At 41.9% G+C, this 16,820-nt stretch overlaps 1 protein-coding gene across 3 annotated transcripts in view; it reads left to right on the top strand.

Annotated features, from left to right (window-relative positions):
- The window catches only part of LRP5 (LDL receptor related protein 5), a 134,194-nt gene extending 126,445 nt beyond the window's left edge, over window positions 1-7,749 (top strand). For all 3 annotated transcript variants that reach the window (XM_062620214.1, XM_062620211.1, XM_062620215.1), the window contains exon 23: window positions 572-7,749. In XM_062620214.1, coding sequence (XP_062476198.1) covers window positions 572-833 — 262 coding nt within the window. In that variant the 3' untranslated portion in view covers window positions 834-7,749. The remainder of the gene's footprint in view (window positions 1-571) is intronic.
- The last annotated feature ends 9,071 nt before the right edge of the window (window positions 7,750-16,820 follow it).

Raw genomic sequence — 16,820 nt, 5'->3', positions numbered from 1 at the left:
CCTTTAGTTTTGGATCTTAAGCAGACTTTACCTTGTTAAAAAAACCCAACTTTCTTTCTCTTAATAAATGACCATTTAAATGGAGGTTATGCCAGTTTTAAGTTTAAACATTGGCTTTGTGTTCATGTTTTGACATGACAGGATTTAGTGCCTTCCAATGCAGTGTTGCTGAGTAATACTGCAGTATATGTAGGTTATATCGCTGTGTAAGTCCCTTACCATCCTGTATAGAGAAAATTGGTGGTTTCTGTTCAGTTCATCAAGCTCCTCATAAAACTCTTTGATTAGTCACACTATTTGTTAGTGACTGGGCTGGTCTCCTCTGGCTGGTCAGGGGGGCGGAAAAATGTACTGCTGGCAGAGGGTAGTTGTAGTTGCGCCAATCAAATTTCACACAGTTCAGGTACTTCTTGTTGATTTCCTATGAAAACATGAATTAAGGTTCACAACAGTATTCATGAGCAGGCATCCTGACTGAGGACACAGAGCTACTCATTTCCAATCTGTCTTTCTTTTTTCCCTAGATTGCAAGTAATGCATGTGGGTTTTTGTTTTTATTTTCTTTCTGCAGGCCTTATATTATACGAGGGATAGCTCCACCCACAACCCCATGCAGCACAGATGTTTGTGACAGTGACTATACTACTAGTCGATGGAAGGCCAACAAATACTATATCGATTTAAATTCAGACTCAGACCCTTATCCCCCACCACCCACACCTCGCAGTCAATACATGTCAGCAGAAGAAAGCTGCCCTCCGTCTCCTGCCACAGAACGAAGCTATTTTCACCTCTACCCCCCTCCACCTTCTCCTTGTACAGACTCCTCATGACCTCAACAGAAGGAACTCTTCCTGTAAATATTTTAAAATATGAACAGATTTAAAATATATATTTTATGATTTAAAAATAAATTGGGGTGGGAATTTAAAAAAAAAGAAATGTGAATAAAAATGGGTGGGAGGGATGGGGCTGTGAAAAATTGTACAGAGGAAGAATATTTATAAAATTGATTTTTTTAACTTAATTTCCATTCTTTTGTGCCATATTTGCCTTTCTGATGTCATGAAAATTACTCAGTCTCCAAAGGATTTGGGGAGGGAATGTTGAGCCTTTTTGCATTTTTAAGTCACCTTTTTACATGCGAAGTATATATAATTCTTTTTATTAATGTGAGACAAGAAAGCAAAGTGGCCTGTGGAAGAGTCTAAAGAAAGGTGTAAGTTTATTTGCAGAGAAGAAAAAGATGTTTAAATAAAATTGTCAGTATCTCACCCCTTCCCACCACTGGGAGAACACATGCAATGGTCACAACCCTTAGATGCTCCTGTTTGCACATGAGCTGAATGCTTCCCAGCAGAACTCACATGCTGAGACCCAGATTTCAAGCCTCCCTCTCCTTTTGCTTAGGATTGAACTGGAAGAACACTTCTTTTGGCCAAACCTTACAGCTTAACTAGGCTCACAGGCCTAATTAAGCTGTCATGTCATGCCTCATGTCAGTGCCACTGCACATGGCTAGTTCTGGAAATGATTCAAGCTAAAAAGGATAACCAGCCTTAAAAAACTTGGTTTAGCACCAGTCAGTTCCTGACTTGAGTGGGTGAATGGTAGCGGAAGCAGTCATATTGACCTGTGGGTTAGAGGAAGGGGCAAATAAAGTGGTATTTAAGCTATGAGAAATGTCTGCAAAAAGTGCGTATTTGGTCAGACTCACTGTTTGAATTGTGATGAAACCAAATTCCGTCATCCTTCCTTTGGTGACTATCTGGGAAGAGGCTGTAATAGTCAGCTGCTTCTCATAATACAGGGCAAGTTCTCTTTTTTTCCAAAAGTCCATTAATTCAATGTGACAGGTCTCTGAGATGTTCACTTGTATAGACAGACCAGAGACAGACTTCATTTCTAATGCTGATGTTACAAAGAGGAATGGTGTGATTGTTTTCATGCATTTAAATAGGGAAAGTTGTTTGCTTTCTAATTGGTGTTCGTAGAAAATGGCATCTGCATAGCTCAAAGCAAAAACATCTGCTATTCAAACAGTTAGATCTCATAAAAATTAGCCACACAATTAGTTCAGGTTTAGAAATAGAAAAAGCGGGGGGGGGGGGGGGGGGGGGGGGAGGGTAGGAGACAAATACTTATTTCTAATTGATTTGAAATAAAGAAAATAAACTCTAATACAAATTGCTGTAACCTAAGGACATGAACAGCAAAGTGCTCATATTCCCAAATCCTACAAAAAAAAACAAACACTTAGGGAATGGTGGCTAGGATCAGCCCCTTTCAAAATACAGAAGATAAATTTTTGCTTCACTTGTTCTTTTGCTGTAACAAAAGGGATTGAGTATTTTATGGCACTTCATATATTCAGCTCTGATGATGATAATGTGAGTGCCTGCTTGGGACATTTGAGGGAAGTTCAGAATATGTAGATTCTCAGCTGTTTCTGCAGCTGCTGAATAATAGGCGTTGGGCTCTTGACAGCCTTAATATTGTTGGCAACAATGCAAACTGTTTTTCTTGTTTGAACTTAAACTGTACTTGGTTTGGGGTCTTTTTAGCAAGTTACTTGAGAGCACATCAGAGGAAGTGTGCAGCTCCAGGACAGAGGTCTTTGTGGTGGTGGTGGAGGGACTGGGACCACAAGTGTTCTGATCCAGTTCGTGCTTTCAGATTTATTAGTCCATATCTGTTCTTTCTGTCTGCATTATTCCTGAGGGCAGGACTTGTGCTGCAACTGGTGTGTTGCTAAAACTCTTAAAGTAGCTTTTACTACCTTCCTGTCTAAATTTTCATTTGAGACATTGAGCACAAAGAAGATGCTCACCATTTTTTGTGGAGAAAAATACAGACTCAGGGATTACAGCTTTGAACTGTAAGAATGTGTTCTTTCCCCGTCCCCTATCAACATCAGTAATTTTGCAGTATGTCAAGAGGGACAAGGCCACGGTTTGTTACTCTTAGCAGGTCTCTGAACAACTGTTAATGATTTGGTGAAACAAAGCAATTCTCACGTGATCATATTTCAGTCAACTAAATTAGTATAGATCCACAGGATACTTTATGTACTACATTGATCACATAAAGAAGTACTTGTTCTGCATTACAGCAGTTGGTAAACCAGTTTCCTATCATATGTAATTTTCTACATGATATTTACCATTTATCATTAATTCATTACCTTAGTTGTTTCATGTTACATCTCTAGCTTAGAGACGTACCACATTAATTTTCCTGTGTCGCTGTGATGACACTGAATGCAAAACTGCGTTGTTTTGGGTTGGGTTGTTTGGGTTTTTTTTGTTTTTCGTTAAAACACTGATCTTTTTAAAAAGCCACAACTATAACAATCCCAACCACTTCACCTGAAGACTTGTATCAGAAAACTTATATCCAAACTTTGGAGTTGAGTCCAAAAAAATAGCGTTCTTGCTGAGAGCTAAACTGTTGTAAGAGTCAAATTCTTTTGGAGCGTAGATAATCAGAAGGAAGGAAGAATTTACTGAATGAGGCAAATTAGGCATGTACATTTTGATTTCAGTTGAGCATTCATAGCCTCTTGCTGCTGATGTTTGCTGAGAAATTGACTCCTCTGAGGCACTTGGAAGTCTGGTGGTCAGAATTTAAGCCCCACAATTCTCCCTAAGACTGACTTTAAAAGCCTCTTCTAAAAAGAATTTGTATAGAAATCTATCTAATGTTTAAATAATAACTCTTTCATTGCTGTAGATTATATACTTTAAAAGGATGACTGCCCTCCTGGAGCTAGAAAAAGACCAGAAAGAAAACCTGAGTGACAGGAGCTACTTTTCTCCAGAAGTGTCCTCAGAGTGCTCTTGATGGTTTCCATCCTGTGAACTTTCAGGCAAAACTGTAGAAAGTAGGTGCCATTTTCTTCTAGATCAGGATGAAAGAGTTGCAGGGAATTAGTGAATGCATAAAAGTTATGGCTGAATAGGAAATACGTGGGCGAGGGTTGCGTTTTGGTGAGGTTTAGGCATAGTTTTAACAGTTCAAAAGTTGTCCATGAGAAAGCTGACTTCCCCCCTGAGAGCCTGCAAGGGGGTGCATGTGACTGGGCAACCCATGTGTTTGTGAGTATTAGAATCAGTGTTTTCAGCCACTATTTTCCATGCCCAATATGACTGCACATTAGCACTTGAAACTGCTCAGGGTGTAATGCAGAACTGTGTCTGGAGCGCAGCTAGTAACAGGCAAACAATATGGTTGATTCTGTGTTAGATTTAAAGCAGAGATGTCCTAGCAGAGAACACCTTACCTGCCTTCCAGTGCAGTTGTGACAGCTGCTACTGGCGTTGTCTTCTCTTTTGCGGGATTTATCCTGTCCGCAGGCCAGATGTAGCAGCAGCGTGAAGCTGTAAGGTAAATGGACAAGTCATGATCTTCAACAGTGAAGTATACTTTACTTGCAAGCAAAAGTTTTGTGTAAATTATAGCTTGACTTTACTTCAGCTAGACTGGTCAGCAGCCCCCACACCCTGACATTTGCAATGGAGGTAATTAATTTGTTCATTACTGGTGGATGATTTTGAGGAAACTTCATTAGCACTTTCCCAGCTGTCTTACTGGTTAAGTTTTCTTATGTCTGGACAGATCACTAAAGAGCACTTAGGCTAAGATAATGCTAAATCTGTATCTATGACCAATAATGTTTTCTTTAGGATAATGTTATAATACAAAGTGTTCCAAGTCTAAAAATGAGACTGTGCCATAATCATATTCTAAAGAGGAAAGTTGAAATAAGTTTCTTCTTTTGGAATAGTGAGTTTCATTTTCAATAATAAACATTGATCTCTCTGGTTTGCAAAAAGTGAAAGCACTGCCCTAAAAGCTCTGATTGTTTTCAGCATAACAACCAAATCGTCTCTTCTCTCACCACATGTTCTACGCACCTAGGATGGGCCTTCTGGAAATACCAAGGCCAGTTTTTCCTGGACCTGTTTTCTGTCTGATGTCTAGAAGATCACATACTAGGACCCACTGAGTTATCTCCATTTTTATGCCAACTGATGCCTCTTCGATTCTGGGGCTTTTGAAGTTCTCAAGCTCTGTGTACAGCAGTGAAAAAGGATTTGGAAGCAGGAGCACCCAGTAAGGTCTGTTCACACTGGGTTGGTGTGGCAGTCACAGGAATCTTCCTTCGTTGCCTGAGAGGTCAGATCCCTTTCCTAGGGGGAGCTCTTGTGGTACCCTTCATCAGAGCCTCTGTAGCACGCTGTATTACTTTACAATTGTGGTCAGTCAAACCACAGAAGTTTTGTGTCCTGTTTGCTTCTAGCACTTTCAGAAGCTGATCTTCTCTGATGTCAGTCATTTTGGTGGAGTGTGTGTTGAGTCCATCCAAGTGAGTTAGCTGTGCTTATAATTGTACTACAAGTAATAGCCATTAATGTCAGGAAATGAAAACAAGGCAAGCATGTTCCCAATAACTAGTAACACAAAAGAGTGTCTGGCCTGGAGCCCTGAATTGGAAATAATGCATTTGCTGTTACAGTGCTGAAGGACATTATATAAATGTCCATGTGTGGAGAGAGCCTTAGACAAGCCACAGTCAGTGGTAGTTTTTCACAGATCAGTTATTCAGTTGTTTCTATGTTTTATTATGACTCCGTTATGAATTATGAGTGGAGTCCTTGCCATAATTTTGGCTTGTCTGTAGAAGATTCAGGGAAGGCTGAATCCTAAATGCTGAGCAGTGTCTGGTTCTGCAGCTGTTCCCCTAGGAATTGCGGTATTTTCTGCTCAGTATTAAAGGCAAAAATCCCTTTCTTCAGCTACTCTAAGTTCAGCTAAACAGCTTAAAGTATTTACCACATGTTAAAAGAAATATTAATATACATAGGTATTTTCCATCCTGTCAGGTCTTCTAGCTCTCCTTCCTGAGAACACTTACTCTAGTTTCTGTAAAGAGTATTTTTGTTTTATTTATATATTTTGAGGCTGGCCAACTAAGCTGCGGGCCTTTTGACATAAGATCGTACTTCTGTGGAGGGAAAAACAAAGGAAAAATTGAGTTGAAATCATAGAAACATAGACTGGTTTGGGTTGGAAAGGACCTCAAGATCATGTAGTTCCAGCCCCCCTGCCACAGGAAGGGACACCTTCCACTAGGCCATGTCACCCACGGCCCTGTCCAACCTGGCTTTGATCAATGTTAAGCCTGCTGATAGGAATGATGGAAACCAGTCTGATACAAATGGCTTCTGCATTCCACAACAAAATCCTTCAGCGTCATGTCCTGACATGCCAATAGTGCTCCAGCCACATGTGACAGCATGCTGCCGCATCCTGGCTGTTCCCAGCATGAACCTTCAGCCCACCTCTGCAGTCTGGGCCTGGGTTCTCTCCAGCCAACACAGAATCCTGGTGGATGGAAGACCCCAGTGGCAATTCCTAAATAGGTCCACAAAATATGTGCAGAGAATGTGCCTAGAAGGACTTACCAGGGGAGAAAAGCAAGTTTGACAGCTAATGACTAATTCACCAGCATTCACATCTTTGGAAAGCAAATAATCCCCAATTATGCACCTTTCTCCAAATAATAACGATGCTGCTCCTGTGACAGTATTCCCAAGGTAGCTGTGTTTGACGAAGGGAGTGATATTCCAGTTTTATTCATACAAAGATCCTGCAGTGCCTAAATAAGTATGAAAGTGTTTTGGTTGTAACTACAAGCACAGTATCTGTAAAGAGAATTCATCAACCTACAGAGATAAAACATAAGCTGTAAATGGGAGGATTGTTGTGCTGGTGTATGTGAAATTTGGACCGCAAATCTCAGAAACAAAACTCTAACCCAGACTGCTTTCTTACATACCTAATTATATCACAATTGCTGCTATTGTAAATGTACATGAATATACAAAGAGTACCAAGAATTTTTATAATAAAATCCTCACACAATCTTTTTTATATTAAAATGTGTATGCTGCAAATAGCCTAACAATTACAGCTTTGCATGTGTATCATTTTGTAGCATTTGTTACTACAAAAGACAACCAAACCCAGTACCTCAGTGCCTTGCATGTTTTAAACAGTTCACTATATTAACTGGGAAAAAAAAAAGCCTTAAATCACAAGTGCCCCCAGATCAGATGTATTCCACTGGTTTTCACAAAACTTTGTATCATCTTTAGGGTTCTCTTCAGTTAAAATACATTAAAAGTTTTGGAACTAACTGAAAACTGACAACTGAAATTTTTAGAGCACTCATGTCTTGAATTTGTGATACATTGGAATTTCTCTCAAATGTAGCATTTCAAGTGAACTTTGGTTTGTGCACTCATATCTGTTCCAACAGCAGTCTCGATACCTGTGAAAAATACATAACATTAAAAAAAATCCAGTCACTGACACTAATGTGTTTGGGGATTAAACTGATGCTATTTTCAGCTTTTCACTACAGTACTTTTCATTAGAACCATAAAATCTGTCTTGTATTACAGAAAGTCTTTACCAAGTATTTTTTCAAGCCTGACTTTCTAGCATACAAATGAACTTGGTAATACTGTCTTAAGAAAAACTTTGAGGCTTTGATCACTTCAGACCATTACAGGTTAACAATTTTCTGGTCATGAAACTGCAGTATTTCTTTATATTAACAAAACCAAAGTCTTGTTTGAAGTAGCTGATATTTTGTATAAATATCTGTACAGATAACAGACTCTGCATTTGTACTACAGATTTTGTAGATTTTGTTTTATAATAAATACTTCTAAAAGATTCGGTTAGCAGCCCTTTTTATGAGCGAAACTGTTTCATCACCTACAGTAGAAACAATCAGCCAGTATCACAATTCGTTTAGATGCTACCTAAGGGCAGTGTTGTTGTGTCCTTGGTTTTTATTTTAAAATATACAATAACAGCAAGAACAAGTAGGTTAAAAGGTTGGGTGGAAAGCTTAGCGCCCTTAGAATGACAATTGTTAGCTAGCTATAGAACTTCCCACAAGTTTGTCAGCATCATGACCTTAGCAAAAATGTTACGCTACAAAGGAATAATCTCTGTGTTTTGATTAGACCTGGTCAGCTCTGTATTTCTTTTTTTTAGTTGTATGGTGTCTTTTAAATTGATGCTGTAGGATGTCAAAGTAAATTAACGACTTTTTGTTATGTGTTTATGGTGAACATACTTCAAAACTAGTTCCAGTGAGTCTAGCTTGGTCTTGATTTCTCTAGTCAATATTGGTGGTCTCAGATTTGTGAAATTTACCATCTTAACCTAAAAGTTATTCTTCCTGAATGGAAGAATGCCAATATGGCTATATTGAAGCTATCTGTGTAATTAGACTCTCAAAAACAAGGTAGTTAAGCTCATAAGAGATGTCCACGTCTGTCAGTAGGAGCCTCAGTTGAAAGTGGAAATTTTCCCAGTAAATTCTGTAAATCTTTAAACATCCCAAGGTATGGGATGTTTGAAATACATCACCCTTTAAAGTCTCAGCTGCAGTGGGACACATGCATTCACAGGTCAATGCACACAGGTGCTCTCCTGACTGGCTGGGACACCTGGTGGCATCTGTTGATGTGGGATTTTTTCTTCCTCAAGTTAGCTAATCAGCATGAAGAATTTCCTCCTCTTCTTAGGGAAGTGTCGCAGTGATTTTTTGCTTGTTTGTTTTCATTTCAGCTTTTCCCTTTTGCTGCTTTCACTATCTGTAACCAGTTGACCAGGACAGCCAAGCCCTCTGCTCACTGCCTGGCTGCTTAGTTACCTAAACAGCAACAAAAGGAGTTAATGGCAGTTCAACTCCTGCCCGTCTTATGTGTGCCAGCACTATTTAGGACACGCCAGTGGCATGTTTTAAAGAGAAGAGACTGGTCTTTGAGCATTCAGTATCATTTGGGTCACACTGCAAGGCGAAAGACTTTGTGGCTTTTCTTCTGTTTGTGATTGATGTGGCTCTGTGACCTTACTTCACAGGCAGGATCACCTTCTGTGTTTCTGCCGGCCTTGCCTCCCTTCATCTGACATACAGACAGGGCAGACTGCCTCCGTCCATGCACACAGCCTGGTCCTAGGGACCCTCCACTTCAAGCTCAACGCCACTGAAACAGATGCTGGCCTTTTTCTTTATAGAGCTCTCCCATGTGCCCTCCTAGGATGCAGCAGGATCCAGCTGGTGCAGGCATGTTGGACATCAAGGAGGCACCTGCTTGAGCAAAAGCAGCATGGAGATGGTGATGGTTCGTGATGGTTCCTCTGCCATCAATGGGATAGAGTTTCAGGTGACATATTAAAAAACAACTGCAGGGACAAAGATTATCTGACCCTGAAGATTTCAGGTTAAGAAGTACCAAGAATAAACTGCCTTGCCTCCAGCGTGGCAGGCAACCTTGTACCAAGTGTTTGATCCCCTTTAAGCTAGTAGGTTGAGTTGGGCATATGCGCAGACTAATATGGGATGGGAGGAACAGCAACTATAGTTATTAGAGCTGGCTCTTGACTCCTACTGCCTTTCTCACAGTACTACTTTCTTGCAGTTTCGCTAGATCTGTCATTCACAGGGAGACATCCATATCAAAAAAATACAAAAAATACTTAGAGCTTAACACTAACTGGAACCACGAGGTGGCACAGTCATCTGGTGTGGAGAGTTGCTTACCAAACTTCATTTGCCAAGGGAAGCAAGCTCCAGAGCTGCCCTTTTCCTGTCCCCTCCCCTTGCACTACATTTTAAACACTGATGGTGGCGGTAGCTTTTCTCAGAATGAGATTTTTATTACAGAATAAAGCCCTGCCATTACATGCCAATGGACATTTTCTTGCTATAGGTGATTCTCCTCAGCCCTAGAAAATCTGTAACAGTAAACCCCCTTTTTTTGGTGGTGGAAGCAGAACCTCTGCCAGGCAGCTTTATCTGTGTAGCTATAGCAGCAACTTGTTTGGTGCCTGACTTCAGCTTTAATATAATGAGATCAATGCAGATTTTTAAAACCAAGTTAATCATCTATCTCCTTTATTTTCTTCTTTGGATGGAAACACGGAAGGTATGGAAATCCAGATAAAAAATTGTGAAAAAGCCAATGCCCAGAAGGACCAAAGGATCTTTTGGAAAAAAAGAGGCTGTTCTTATATCCCTTGTTTGCAGGGACACCTGTGTGGGGCCGGGGCACAGGGGGGTTTAGTGTTACGAGGAAGAAGCAATGCAGTAAAGGGAATCATCAGCACGTCTGTCTTTCCCTCTGCTCTTCTCAGCAGCCATAGGGTAAGTGCAGACTTCTCTTTGCAGGCCTGGTGCTGTTTGACAGCAGGAGGAAATAATTTCTCTCATGTACACTGCTTATTTTTGCTTGTCTCTAACAGGAAATACATCAGTGTCTGACCCACCCACAGACACCTTGGTCCTTTGGTCTGGAGCAGCCCGTTTTCCTGGTCACTTCTAACAGGAAGAAAGCCAGCAGTGATGTGTCTCTTGACTAGTGCTTGGTGCTTAAACAGTTCTGACAACTGATCCCTTGGTGTTATACTGTATATATATCTATATACACACACACTTGCTTCCGTGTCCCTCACTTCTGTACTATCCCTTTTTTGAGGTTATATATACAGCATCTCTACATATATTACATCTCTCTAGATTTATAGTTTTAAATTCTACATATGCTTAGATGGGAGTGCTTGGGAATCCTGGGGTATTAACTAACTAATCTTGACTCTGTCCACTGAAATCTACTCCTGCATATTCCCTGAGCCAGACCAGATTTCCAGGAAGAAAAGGTACATCTATTTCCCTGTCCATCACTTCTATACTGTCCTTTTTTTGAGCTTTGATCCATGCCACAGGCTTAAATGGCTTTTCTGAGCTTCCTCTCCTTAGTGAAGGCTTCATGCATGGGGCAGATCAGGCCTGAGGGACACGAGTACAATTCTGTGGGGTTTCAAGGCTGCTGCAGGAGCTGGCAGCAGATGGAGTGGCCAGGCTCAGGGCTGGGTGCTTGCAAATAGTCTGTCCAAGCAAAGCCTGCTCTATACTGTGCTTATCATGCAGTTGCATAAGCCCACAGTTCATTTCAACAAGAATGAGTTCAAATTTCTGGAACTGATTTGCTTCTCCTGTCCAAAGGGCAGGATTTGCTTTGAGTGGCCTTTCTTTTTCTAATTAATGAAATAATGGTAGACTTCCTCCTCCTTGCATGGGATATCAGAAGCTTGAAATGTCTGTGAACTCATACCCTATCCATGAGGCATTACTTACATGAGAACACAAAAGTAATTAGAGCCCAGTATCTACTCCTGGTCCCTCTTCTTATTTCCTTCTGTACATTGTGTGGGCTTTCTCCATCAAACCTCACCAAAGGACTAGAAAGCAACAGCAGTACATCAGCATGGGCAAATTCCAATGGCAGAATGAGTATACTATCATGCTACCCCCTGAGTACCTTTGTCTGGGCTGCTGCAAGGGGAAACACTACCTTTCCCCTTAGGTTGGACTATTGCTAGCAAGAAGAGGGAGGACTGCCCAGCCAGAATTGACCTTTACCATGGCAGATTGAAGTTATGATGAAAAGTGAGTGAAAGGGCATCTGTACTGCATTATTTCCCTCCCAGTCCCTAAGCATCTTCCCTTGCCTCGCAAATCTGACAGAGCACTTACATTTTTAAGCCAAACATGCCACCTACTGTTTGTTAGAAGGGAGACATTGCATAGTCAATGAAGTCAGCGCATAAATTAACCAAACTAGAAGCATACATTGTATAGTCAATAAAGCCAGTGCATAAACTAGTGAAACTAGAGGCATATTTGCATTGCAAAACTAGCCAAAGGCCCAGGGTAGCACAAATACCACACCTGCTCTCCACCGCCATGCAAGAATCACACTGCAACACTATGCTCTCGATCTGCAAATGTGGAGCAGCAAGGGCAGAGCCTGGCCAGCTTTACGGACCACCACCGTACCATCCAGAACACCAAGGCACACAACTGGCACTGCCTGAGAAATCTGCAAAGCAAGCAAACACCACTGCTGCCTCCAGCTGAGGGTTTCCAACACAGGGCAGGGAAGGGGCTAGGAGGGACAAGACAAACTGGTCTTGAAGCAGATTGCAAGGCAGCATCAAGGGCTGCTTCGGAAGAGTGGTGATGGCACAGGAGGCCTCTGGGAGGAAGCACTGCCTCTGTAAAAGGGAGAATTCTGCATGGAGAGCCTTCATAACAGGCTTTAATTTTTGATCATCCCTGAAATGGTCAGCCAGTTCGATTAAATGATCACTGTAGTCCCATCCAAGTGAACTGTTCTATTCTATTCATGAGAAGAAGGATGAATTTTTACTTCATGGGTGCTGCTGACCAGACCACTGCTGAGAAAACACTGCATCCCTATTCAGCTTGGGGACAGGGTGCCTAAGAAGTCTGTGGGGAACCCAAAGTCTCCCTCAGTGTGGGGCTCAGAAACATCTGCTCAGGCAGCCACTCTCGCAGGGTCCCTGCCCCCAGCCCTAAAACAGTCTGCAGGACAGGCCCAGCTCCCTGGAAGGGCTGAGAGATGGCAGATGCTCTGCAGAGAGGAAGGGAGGAAGGAAAGAAGGGGTTAAAGGACAGAGGGAGTGATGGGCTACATTTAGCAGATGTCCAGGGCTGAAAGTAGGTCACCTATTATTGCTGGGAAAGGGATTGGGGGTGGGAAGCAATTTGAAAACCAACACATCAGTGTACAAACAAAGCCAAGAAATATGCCAGGGAATGCAACTAATTCTTGGAAACCTGACAGAAATCCTTGAAGTACACATGGCTCCTCTAACACACCTTATACATCTATTAATTAAGACTAATTAAAAAATGTGGGTTTACCTGCACATAATGTGGGGGAAAAGATAGTGACATTAAAAAACCTTCAAAAACTTCAAACCCAAAAAAAGCAGAAATTCTCTTAGTACCCATGTAGAAGGCTTGGACAGATACAAAAATCCAGGTTTTCCTCAGCAGCCTCAGTCACATAATTTTGGCCTAAATTCTCAAGGCTATGCACTAATTCCTTTCAATGGCTTTGTGAGTGTTTGGAAGACAGACAACTGCAAATCCTTCTGAGGTTGTGGTCCTTGGTGTGCACAGGTCTCTATTAATATAAAAAGAGGTTAAATAGCATCACCCAAGCAGGTCATGAGGTCTCTGCAAGGCACTCCCTATCTCAGATGTTAGAACTACATGAACAATTAATTGCAATCATGTACAGTTTTTAGGAATCTAATCGCTCTGACTGCCAAGCCTCATGTTTGAGTACTTGTGACATGCTATGGGGGCAGCAGGTAAGGAGAGACAGGAAGAGACGGAGATGAGATACATTAAGTTAGGTGGGTTTCTCTGGCCAAGTTACGGTGGAGTCACTCGGTATTTATAGTCTCTAATTTATTCAGAAAAATTAATGTGTCAATTCTTTCAGAAAACAGAATATTTATAACTTACACAGATTTTTAAAGCAGTCTGGGCATTAATTAAAAACTTCTGAAAAACTTTAAATGCTGCAGAAGACATTGGGGGGGGGGGTGGTATTTGTTTGGAGGTATCACAGAACGGTTTCAGGCACTCTATAGGGCTCTCTGGTGCAGGATGGTCCAAGCTCCATTTCAAAACTCTTACCCATCGATGTCCTCCTATTTATTTCACACCAACAGCCAAATTAGTCTTAGGAAAGATGCTGTCCCATGAAATCCTCAGACAAAGGATTAAATCTGATACCTACAGGCCAGACTGAAGGGCAAAGGGTAAGTGTTTCACATTTGTTACAAGTCAAGTCCTCCATGAGATCAGTTGAGTTTGGAGATATTTGCTCATGAAAATCTCAAGCAGAGGCTGGAAAACTATCCCTCACATCCTGGTATCTGTCTTAATCTATTGCAAGGTTAGCTCAAGCTCTGTTCAGACTGGGTATGGCATCCTTTGTATGTCTGTGTGTCTTTTGTAACTTAAAAAGGGTTAAATAGCACTGCCCAAGTGGGTCATGAGGTCTCTGCAGAGCATTCCCTACCACAGAGGTGGAAACTACCTGTACAGTTAACTGCAATCACACTTTTTAGGACCCTAATCCATTTGATTGGCACCCCTCATGTTTGCCTATATGTACCATACTATGAGGGCAGCTGGTTAAGAGGTAGGGAGAGAAAGGGGCTGAGTTAAAGAAAGCATCTTCATTTTCCTAGAAGTACCATAAAAGGTAATTTCTCCATCTTGTTTCTCCTGTGCTGGTTTAATCATTCCAGCTACCAGAAGATGTGTTAGCTTACCATAGCTATCCTTTCTGGCCTTTGAACAGTGAAATACCTCCTCTTTCCTCTGTTCCTACTCTGTGGAACATGGGGGTAAAACCAGAGTTTGGTTTTGTATTTCAAGGTTGCAGTACTTAAACTCTCTACAAGCTCCTATCTTAACCACTTTGGGGGATGAAACACCCTTTTCTGGGGCAGAATTGAAGGGGGAGAAAGAGAAGGGAGAGGAAAACTTAAAGCAAAAATAAACTGAAACTGCTGATGATGTCATGCAATGGATTAGATGACTATTGCCTGTGTTAACAAGTTTGCCTGGATGATCCAGCCTGTTTCTCTTGTCTCTTTCAGTCCTGTGCTATAGTTTCACAGAAATGTGAACTCAGTAGTTACTAGGCAGTTTTATCGTGGCTGCTTGGGAAATGATATGCGATATATGTACTTTGCACACTTGGAAAGCACCTTCATTTTCCTAGGAGAAGTACCATGAAGGTAATTTCTCTAACTTGTTTTTCCTCTGTGCTAGTTTAATCAGCTTAGCTATTAAAAGATAACATGGGTTTAGGGCTATCATTAGCCCAGCATGATCATGTGGTTATGCTGGTAATTAGCACTGTTACTGAACTCTGTTACTTTTTCTTTTAATAGGTAACTACATAACAAAAACAGTGCCTACTGTATGTCTAAAGGAGCAAAAGAAAAATGAACACTCCCTGAATCTGCATTCAATTATTTCTTTAGCAGCTTTCTTCCCTTTTTTTTCCTCTGTGATATTAGTATCTATACCCAAAGCATTTAACTGCTTGAATTGGGATTAAAACACTCCAGTCTAAAATTACAATCCTTCAATCCTCCTGCCCAGCTGCTGTACAAGCTTTGAGGTATCAAAAATCCCTGTGAGGGCTCTGAGAGGGTCAAGCAACTTGCATCTGAATCATGAAGAAACTCTGTATTGCTTTACCTGGGTCCCCAAGAGCTCAGTTTGGTCAGCATCCCAAGTCCTAGGCATACTTCCAGGGTACTGGACTTTTCACAATTTATAGTCCTTGGTGATGTTTTCTTTTGAAACATAGCCACAGGGAGAAGAAAGAGGTGATGTGTGCTCCTTACATACAAAAGTCTAGGTCTTAGTCCACTTAACGAGGCTGCAGGATACCAAGTTCCCATTTCCTTCTTTGCCCATGGGAATTTCAACCTGCACCTCTTCAGTGTACCTATAACCACCAGATTACAAGCTCTCCTGATATGGGAATGTGCTGCCAACCTCCTGTCAGGCCAGCAGGACCAGAGTAAGATGAGTGCTGCTGTAGCCCAGTCATCGAAGCCAACTTCCTGCATCTGCTCTGGGTGCTGCAAGTGTATGTTGTCTACTGAGTGTTTAATGGATATTTAATTCAGATCTGCTCACCTTTATCCCTAGACTTAGGTTTTAGCCTCAAAGGTTTATTGGAAACTATACTTCATTCTTTATTCTGCTTAAAGCACAATCTGTTTTATTATTAGAGCATAATTTGGTTCTTATGTTAATAATTGATGTAACCGGCTCTTCCCTTGCTCCCCATGATTTCTAATTAACACTATTACATTTGGATGGGAGATAAACTGTAAACATCCAGTCCTTTTATCTGGACAAAAATCCCCACAGGTCATTGTGAAAGGGAAACCACCCTGAAATATATACATGGGGTTGGTGGTAGCACGGGAAGCAATGCTAGGACTTCTTGTTGGAGAGTACAAAGAGTTGGAGAGTACAAGGAGTACAAGGAGTCTCCAACAACTTGTTGAAGTTTAACCATGCCAAGTGCAAGGTCCTACACCTGGGTCGGAGCAATCCCAGGCACAGCTACAGGTTGGGCAGAGAAGAGATTCAGAGCAGCCCTGCGGAGAAGGACTTGGGGGTGTTGACTGATGAGAAAATGAACATGAGCCGGCTTCAGTGTGCACTCGCAGCCCAGAAAGCCAACCGTATCCTGGGCTGCATCAAAAGGAGTGTGACCAGCAGGTTGAAGGAGGTGATCCTGCCCCTCTACTCTGCTCTTGTGAGACCTCACCTGGAGTATTGTGTGCAGTTCTGGTGTCCTCAACATAAAAAGGACATGGAACTGTTGGAACAAGTCCAGAGGAGGCCACGAGGATGATCAGGGGACTGGAGCACCTCCCGTATGAAGACAGGCTGAGGAAGTTGGGGCTGTTCAGCCTGGAGAAGAGAAGGCTGCGTGGAGACCTCATAGCAGCCTTCCAGTATCTGAAGGGGGCCTGTAGGGATGCTGGGGAGGGACTCTTCATTAGGGACTGTAGTGACAGGACAAGGGGTAACGGGTTAAAACTTAAACAGGGGAAGTTTAGATTGGATATAAGGAGGAAGTTCTTTCCTGTTAGGGTGGTGAGGCACTGGAATGGGTTGCCCAGGGAGGTTGTGAATGCTCCATCCCTGGCAGTGTTCAAGACCAGGTTGGACGAGGCCTTGGGTGATATGATTTAGTGTGAGGTGTCCTTGCCCATGGTGGGGGGGGGGGGGGGGGTGGAACTTGATGATCTTAAGGTCCTTCCAACCCTAACTATTCTATGATTCTATGATTCTATTTCTGCACCCACTT

This window comes from Pezoporus occidentalis, unplaced genomic scaffold (genome assembly GCF_034315485.1).
Source record: "Pezoporus occidentalis ecotype Australia unplaced genomic scaffold, CSIRO_AGI_Poc_V1 ctg22, whole genome shotgun sequence".
NCBI classification, from domain to species: domain Eukaryota; kingdom Metazoa; phylum Chordata; class Aves; order Psittaciformes; family Psittacidae; genus Pezoporus; species Pezoporus occidentalis.
The sequence above is the reverse complement of the archived record's forward strand: the minus strand, read 5'-3'. Positions and strand labels throughout refer to the sequence as shown.